Below are 8,609 nucleotides of genomic sequence, written 5' to 3' on the forward strand. Positions count from 1 at the left end.
AAACCACTGGAAAAAAAGACCACCAGACTCAATTCAATTTTTTTTTGAGACAGGGTCTCCCTGTAGCCCCAGCTGGCCTGGAACTCACTACGTAGACCAGGCTGCCCTTGAACTCACAGAGATCCGCCTGCCTCTACCTCCCGAGTGCTGGGACTACAGGTGTGCACCATCACGTCGGCTTCATTTCAAATTTTAATTGGTCAAATTTATCAGGGCTATAGCCATTTATGGTCCCTTAGTCAGATTCCAGACCCACAGCCCTGAGGGGAGGGTGAAACTAGTTTACAAAGTCAAAAACCACAAATACCATAGGAATTTCATCACACATGAGTAATGCCAGGTGGTCCTGAGTAGGGTCACAACAGCCCAAGTTAGCAGATAAGCAAACTACAGAAGCCAGAACAAGCTTGTGTTAGTCTTCTCTTAACAGATGTATAGAGACCTTGACAGTAAGGCACTTTCTGATTAAGTGCAGCTGCAGTATCTGGGAGTTGACCAAGGTCAGCTACTCCAAAGAAAGCATTCTTCTAAGGGGAAGCAACTAAATTCAGGCACTTACCCTTGAAGCTAGTTGTTTTTCTAGCTTTTGAAATTTAAAGTGGCTACTTTATATAAAATGAAGTTACTTTAGCTATTACAATTTGGGGGACTCCATCTGGGGCCATTACAGGGAGTCTGAGGGAAATCCCAGTGAGGCTGTCTTCCTCTTTGTGTGTGGTGGCATGCCTGCTGGATGAGTGTATTCTGACGAGTATAGAGATGCCCTTAAAAAAAAAAGGTAAGGGCTGGAGATGGCTCAGAGATTAAGAGCACTGACTGCTCTTGCAGAGGACCCAGGTTCGATTCCCAGCACCCACATGGCAGCCACGAACTGTCCTTGACTCCAGTTCCAGGGAAATCTGAGGCCCTCTTCTGATCTCCGTGGCACTGCACGACACGGGTGCACTCATATACATGCAGGCAATACACTCATACACATTAAAAAAAAAAAAAAAAAAAGTTAAAGCCTGCCAAGTGTGGTGGCACACGCCTGTAGTCCCAGCACTTGGGAGGCAGAGGCAGGCAGACACCCTGTGAGTTACAGGCCAGCTTGGTTTACATAGTGAGTCCAAGGCCAGCTGGGGCTACAGAAGACCCTGTTTCAAAAAGACCAAAAAAAAATTAAAGGTTTGAAATAAATATCGCAGTCCCATGTCACAGAGGTTGCTGGGCCAATGCTATATATAAAGTTAAAAAATAGGCCGGAGCCGGGCTTGGTGGTGCACGCCTTTAATCCCAGTACTTGGGAGGCAGAGGCAGGAGGATCTCTGTGAGTTCAAGGCCAGCCTGGTCTACATAGTGAGTTCCAGGACAGCTGGGGCTACAGGGAGACCCCGTCTCAAAAAGACCAAAAAAAAAAAAAAAAAAGAGGCTGGAGAGATGGCTCAGTGGTTAAGAGCACTGACTGCTCTTGCAGAGGACCTGGGTTCAATTCCCAGTACCCCCTTAACTACAGTTCCAGGGGAATCCGAAGCCCTCTTCTGACCTCCAAGGCATTGCACGACACGGGTGCACTCACATACATGCAGGCAATGCAATCATACACACACACACAAAAAAAGTGTATCTAAGCCCCAGGACTGGGGAGGCAGAGAGGCAGATGGATCTCTGTGCCATCCAGGCCTTCCTGGTCAATCTAGCAAGTTCCAACCAGGTGTGGATACAAAGAGACCCTATCTCAGTAAACAAAAAAGTGTATCTAAGACTGAAATAGCTGTGGCTAGAGAGATGGCTCAGTAGTTAAGAGCACCAGTTGCTCTTGCAGAAGACCTGGGTTGGATTCCCAGCATCCACATGGTGACCAACAATTGTCCTTAACTCCAGTTCCAGGATGCCCTCTTCTGACCTCAACAGGTAATGTACAACACAAGTGAACTTATTCATGCAGGAAAAACACCCATATCATAAAATAAAAAATTAAAAAACAACTAAAGATAAAAAGAGGCAGTATTTGATGCCCAGTTCACTGGGCCAGATGAAACTGTCCATTCAAAAGTTGAAAAAGAGGTTGATATATGAGGGACTTCTGGACTGGGATGGAATTTTAGTGGCTTTGATAAGTCCCATGGTAAGACATGATCTTTGTAGAGAGGCTTTAATAAACCTGAATGATTTAGAACAGCATGTGAACCTGGTTTGTAAGGTGCTAAATAAATAAAAACAGATAAAAAGAAAAAGCCAAACAAAGGCACAGCTCTATGTCACTCAGATGCAAATGTGGATAGATTTACATCTCTAGGGAAAAAAAATTAATGGAAGACCAAATGTGGTACTGGTGGGTCTTTGGAAGGCTTTAAGGCCTGATAAGTTGTTCACAAGGGTTTAAGAAAAAAAAAAAAAAAAGAGAGAGGTACAGACAATCCCTGTTGCAACTCATGCTGTGACGGAAGGAGGTCTCTAGGGCTGGGAACCTCCTAGGTCACTTCCCCAAGGGAGTGGCCAGGGGCCCCTGCAGGTGAAGACTATGCAAGGTGACTGAAAACCCCATGTTAAATGATGAATTTATTGATCTTCTATCAATGTTAAAAGTATCTTTATTACAGGTTTTTTTTTTTTTGGTCTTTTTGAGACAGGGTCTCCCTGTAGCACCTGCTGTCCTGGAACTCACTATGCAGACCAGGCTGCCTTTGAACTCACAGAGATCCGCCTGCCTCTGCCCTTGGAGTGCTGGGATTAAAGGTGTGTGCCACCACGCCCAGCCTTCTTTATTACAGTTTTAAAGCTATATGTAATTAAAAATAATCTGAAATGGTTGATCTAATGTTGCCTTGCTTACTGTAAGATCCTGTTCTGTAATAAACACATTTTGACTCAAAAAAAAAAAAAAAAAAGTATTTGGGAGTTCAGGCCAAATCCCAGCACTTGGGAGGCAGAGGCAGGTGGATCTCTGTGAGTTCAAGTCATCCTGGTCTACATAGTGAGTTCCAGGCCAGCTGGGGCTACAGGGAGACCCTGTCTCAAAAAGAACAACAACAAAAGTATTTGGGAGTTCAAGGCTAGCCTGGGATACATAGTGAGATCCTGTCTCAAAACAAAAGAAAAACAAAACAAACTCCTGATGGCCCCCAGGAGTATCCAATGCAATAAACATCAGTCTATGAACATAAATATAAAATAGTATAGGTTAATGGGCTTAACTGAGGGGTAGGCAGTTTCCCTGAGTAAACTGTACATTTCTGTCCTGGGTACCTCCTAGACAGGAGGCAGGTATAACTGAAGGGGTGGGTGTCTATTCCTGAACTGACCCTAGGTTAGACTAAGCAGCTAGAGCCAGTCCTACCAAGTTTATCAGGGGTGAAGGAAATGAACAGAGGACCCATAAAAGGGAAGGGAAACATTCCAATTGACACCAATGAATTAAATATTTTCATGTTGTATTAGACCTTGCTAATTGTTTAGCATCTTTAGTTGTGACTTCTGAGATCACCTGACTCTTTCTCTGAACAGATGAGAATGAATGTCAGTGTTTCACCAAGGTTATCTTTATAACCCATTATTCCTTATGGGGTGATGGTCCAGGACTTTACATTGTTGTCCAGACCATGCTCTGTAAAAAGGTTTCACTATTTATAGACAACATAATGCTAAGGTTTGTTTGGCAGATTTAGAGACCCATTTGAGAGAACACCAGTGTACCTTAAGGATGAGAAATCTGTTCAGAGGGTACAGGCAGGGGCAGCTGTGAAATTCTTGGTTGCTGTATGGTTATATAAGGCATCACTGATACCCACAAGGTGACTGGAAAAATTCTGCAACAACCTGGGCCTATAAATACAACAGAGTGAAAAAGGGCACTTGTAAAACTAGAAACAGATACTTTGAGAATTCCAGTGCTAGGGGTGGGTTACCTCCCTAGGGTTGGCCATGGAAGCCCTTGAGACCCCTCAAACCACAAAGGCTATTACTATTGCTGTTGGTTGCTCCCCAAAACTGGATGGCAAGACCCTATCACTAAAGATATCACATGCTTTAGATACAGGACTTGGAGAAATAAGACTAGGGCTGGGCTGGAAATGTCGTCTAGCTTTTGTAGTGCTGGAAGGTGCTACTAAGGATGCTGGGGAGGATGGCCCAAGGTTCTACTCAACTGTGGATTCGGCATGCTTCATGATGATGTGTCAGTTAGTGCAATAGTGGCACAAATGCCTATGGCTAGAACCAATTTTCTGATTGGAATTAAGGCCTGCTCCACAGATAATTTACATCTGATACTGGGAGCTTTGACAGAACCTATGACCAGGGAAGTTACAGGCTCCAGTAGAGAAACAACTGCTATTGCTTTGGTAAATAAATATATTGGCTAAGATGCTTCCCAGCATGTTTATGACTATATGTTACTAGTGCTGTCAGCATCTGTCTGGATATTTTTACTGTTTTTTCCTCACTTGTGTTTTGTAGCACAACAAAACCACTACCAAGACTTGCCACCAACCACACACTGGAAACAGTGATAGGCACAAAGGTTCAAAACCCTGCCTAGTTATGAACCACAGCCAGAATTGTATGTCACTCCCTCCAAGGCTTGGGGACCACTGCAAAAGAGGAAAGAATGCAAGAGCTGGAGGAAGGGGTGGAGTGTTGTGTAGCACTTTCCTCCAGATAAAACCTTCCATCTTAGAGAAAAATTCTTATGACACAGGATATTCTAAAGGGAAGGGAAACATTCCATCCTGCAGAACAGCTTAAGGTCAGGAAGTTCCTGAAACTGACCAGATACACTTGGCCCCTCACCTCTCCAAGTATATTTAAGCCCTAAGGACTGCTAAGAGATACTCTCAGACAAGCTGAGTTGCCTAGAAGAGGCTTAGACCAGCTGAGTTGCTTGATGAGACACTCCCCAACCTGTTGGGCTGCCTGTAAATACACTCCATGTATCCAGCCTTTGCAAGCTGTCACCCAAGTTGGGATGGGTTTTGGTGATGCAGCTGTGGAGTCACTTCTGCTCACTCAACTCCTGTAAATAACCCTAGTAAAACTCATTGGTTCACTAAGTTGGACTCTGGTGGCATTCTTTTGTCTGTTACTGGCTCTCTGTCTGAGATTAGTCATTTGTTCATGTCTCCCCAGGAATAGTGTCACACAACAGGGAGGTAAGACAGGGTTGAATCTAAAAATCTGAAGCCCAGCCTGGCCTCAAACATAAGCACTTAAGAAAAAAAAAAAAAAAAAAAAAAAAAAAAAAGACAGGACCTCCCTGTAGGCCCAGCAGGCCTGGAACTCACTATGTAGACCAGCTGCTCTTAATCTCACAGAGCTCTGCCTGTCTCTGCCTCCCAAGTGCTGGGACTAAAAGCATGTGCCATCATACCTGGCAATTTTTTTTAACATTTAATTTTGTGCGTTTGTGTGCACACTCATGCCATAGCATGCATGTAAAGATCAGAAGGCAACTTGTGGGAAATGGTTCTCTGCTTCTACAACATGGGGCACAGAGATCAAATCCTCATGCTTGGCAACAAGTACCTTGACCTACTGGAGCATCTTTCCAGCCCCCATCACACTATTTTGTTTTGCTTTTTTTTTTGGTCTTTTTGAGGCAGGGTTTCCCTGTAGCCCCTGCTCCTAGAACTCACTTGTAGACCAGGGTGGCCTCGAACTCAAAGAGATCCGCCTGCCTCTGCCTCCAGAGTGCTGGGATTAAAGGCATTAAAGGCGTTAGTCACCATGCCTGGCACACTTCCTATTCTTAACATCAGAAAGGTTTTAAAGTAATGAGGTTTATTCTAAGGTAGTAGAAATGAAGATGAAGTTTAACTCTACATGGAAAGCAAGCAGGAGGAAATAAACATACAAAGGGAGCCAGGGAGATACCTCAGTGGTAAAGCACTTCCTGAGCAAGCCTGATGACCCAAGTTTCATCCCAGGAAAAATGTATAGAAGCTGGTTGGTGTGTCTTACTTCTGTAATCCCAGCATGCCTATGGCAAGACAGGCGAATTAGCCAGAAGGGCACTCTAGTAGGCAGCACAGAGACAGAAATAACAAAGGCAGGATGACACTTTTACTTTCTGCACCACAGAGGCAGGTGGATCTCTGTGAGTTCCAAGCCAGTCTGGTCTACACATTTAGTTCTAGGCTATCCAGAACTACATGGTGAGACCCTGCCTCAAAACAAGGTTGGAAAACTGACTCCCCAAAAAGTTGTCCTCAGACCTCTGCAGGCACAAGTACCACAGTACAAACATGCAAACACATACACAGAAATTTTTTTTTGGTCTTTTTGAGAGTCTCCCTGTAGCTCGAGCTGACCTGGACCTCGCTATGTAGACCAGGCTGGCCCTGAACTCAGAGATCCACCTGCCTCTCCCTCCCAAGTGCAGGAAGTCAGTTTTTAAAAATTACATTTAGTACCTGGGCATGGTAGCACAAGCCTTTAATTCCAGCACTCGGGAGGCGGAGGCAGGCAGATTTCTGTGAGTTCCAGGCCAGCTGAGGCTACAGGGAGCCCCAGTCTCAAAAAGACAACAAAATAATTACATTTACTGTGAGAAAGAAAACCATAGCGCGTATGTACTGGCCAGGGTACAAGTTCCAAAAAGTCAGTTCTCTTCCACCATGTGGGCCCTGGAAATTAAACTCAGGTCCTCAGTCATGGTGTCAAGCACCCTTAACTGCAGTCATCTGGTAGGCTTAGCACACTCTTGGTCTAGAGTAACTGAGTAACTTATGGTCCAAACCAGGGCACTTTTGAGAAATGCAGTATGATCATCATGCCAGGACAACAGGCACGCACTAAGACTGTCCTAAAGCACAGCTGTGGTCCTCCATCAGCGTTTCAATAGGGCCAGACATCTGGCTTCCAATCCAGCCTTCCACCTGCTCCACACCAGCTGTTTATGCAGGGCTGGCTTGCTCATTTCTGGAGGATCCAAATCTACTTAATCGTTGAAACACGTGAGCTGCTTATAGCCTTAAGTACTTTTCAAGTACAGGACCTGTGCTGCGCACATTACCCGCATCACCTCAGCTGATTCTCACTCAATGGAGGTGAGCGGATTTATCATCCATTTAGGAAAGGTTACACCCGCGGTACAGGGGCAGGAGTGTGAAACCAAAGATCCCCAGATCTTACTAGCTGTGCTGTGTACCTCCCATTTTTCCTGACCTCCCTTCATCCTGCCTCCAAGCTGCAGGCAACCAGCGGTATATGCAGCACCAGTTCAACAGCAGGTGGCATTCTTCTCCTTTCAAGCTGGCCGATCCGCTTTTTAAGAAGCCACAAGTGGGTGGAGCTACTAGTCTATAATGCCGGAAGGGAACCGGGCAAGGGACATTTGGCAACTACGTCCTAGGCTACGTTAAATTGTGTAGCCCACGTGGTTTTTTTTTTCTGCAGTGCCGGAGTAGAACCCAGTCATGCTCAAGCTGGGCAGGCAGTCTACACCTGAACTACACAACCTCAGCTTCTCAATGAGGCTTAAGGATTGTATGCAGTATGTCAGTGTGGAAAGCTCCTACGCGGCCTCTTCTTAGAACAGTCCAAACGCCCAAAGCCATCTTTATAGCCTGTACCCGCAACTCCGCCCACAGCTGGGATCCTTCTCGAGTTAACTTGTAAACCTGCTAATGGGACAAAATTCGACTCGTGTCATCTGGTTACCGAGTAAGGACAGAAAACATTCCAGGGCCTGAGAGGGCGACAGACTGGCTGGAACCAGCAGAGTCCAGCGGAGGCTAGGACCCTGTGTCCACAACGTCCATAGCCGACGTCACCGGGACCCCGCCTCCGCTTTGGCAATTGAGCCAGAGCCCCCAGATTTCCAGCCTGCACCATGCCGAAAAAGGTCCTCCGGCCCCCGTGGGTATGTTTGGAGGGGAAACTGAGGCAGGGGCGTGCGCCTGGCCTCACTCCTCCCCGTCCACACCCCAGTAACAGCAAAGCTGTTTTCCCCGTCCTCAGGACCACACGGGACAGCGCGGAAGGACCGGGCGATGGGGAGGGGGCCGAAAGCAATCAAGGTCTGGGGAGTCAGCCAACTCTGCCACACTCAAGATGGCGGAGCGGCCGTGGCGCGGTCCCTCAGAGGCGGTACTAACGCATGCGCAGCGCAGAGTCCCGGCCCGGGACACAAGATGGCGGCAGCGGCGCTGGGGAGGGCGAGGCGGAGGCGGCAAAACGGGCGGTGGAGCAGAACGTGTAGCCGCATTCGCTCGGGTCCGCTTCAGGCAGGTAAGAGCCCCAGGAAGCCAAGGTCTCGCTGTGAGCCGCGCCAAGGTCCGGGAGTCCGAAGCCGGGCTGCGGAGTTCCCTCCGGCGCGTCCCGCTCGGGGCTGCCGCTCGGTCGGTCTCTTTCGCCGCCGCCATCTTAGGCCCGCGGGTGGGCAGCCGGGCCACTGGCTGGGGTGAGTGAAGTGAGCCCGCAGTGCATGGGCGGAGCGGCCTCCAGGGTCCCTCCGCTGTCGCCGCCGCCACCGCCTTTGTGTCGGGCTCCGACTCCGAATCGCCTCAGCCCGGGGGCGGGAGCGCGCGGCGGGGCGGGAGGCGGAGTCCATGAGATGGGTCGGCGCGCGCGCGCGCCAAACAACCCGCCCCCGCTGTGCGTGGGGGAGGGGCGGGGGGGCGCCCCCGGGG

The 8,609-nt window shown here is 48.0% G+C and overlaps 2 protein-coding genes across 6 annotated transcripts in view; one reads left to right on the forward strand and one right to left on the reverse strand.

The window, feature by feature from the left end:
* The first annotated feature begins 6,426 nt into the window (after positions 1–6,426).
* Pcif1 (PDX1 C-terminal inhibiting factor 1) overlaps positions 6,427–8,609 on the forward strand; it is a 13,675-nt gene continuing 11,492 nt past the window's right edge. For 4 of the 5 annotated variants that reach the window (XM_017803632.2, XM_008854600.3, XM_029556932.1 and 1 more), the window contains exon 1: positions 6,427–8,208. The gene's annotated coding sequence lies outside the window, so the exon portion shown is untranslated. The remainder of the gene's footprint in view (positions 8,209–8,609) is intronic. The other variant, XM_029556931.1, reaches the window with a different exon arrangement.
* On the reverse strand, positions 7,935–8,342 carry LOC108491822 (putative uncharacterized protein FLJ40606). The gene has a single exon (XM_017803624.1). It carries the CDS (start codon positions 8,340–8,342, stop codon positions 7,935–7,937), a length of 408 nt encoding a protein of 135 aa, XP_017659113.1.

This window comes from Nannospalax galili, unplaced genomic scaffold (genome assembly GCF_000622305.1).
Source record: "Nannospalax galili isolate Female #2095 unplaced genomic scaffold, S.galili_v1.0 scaffold2227, whole genome shotgun sequence".
In the NCBI taxonomy this organism is placed as follows: Eukaryota; Metazoa; Chordata; class Mammalia; order Rodentia; family Spalacidae; genus Nannospalax; species Nannospalax galili.

What these genes read in the sequence shown, in the direction of transcription:
- LOC108491822 (XM_017803624.1), bottom strand. Translation starts at nt 8,342, where the DNA reads ATGGCGGCGGCGAAAGAGACCGACCGAGCGGCAGCCCCGAGCGGGACG.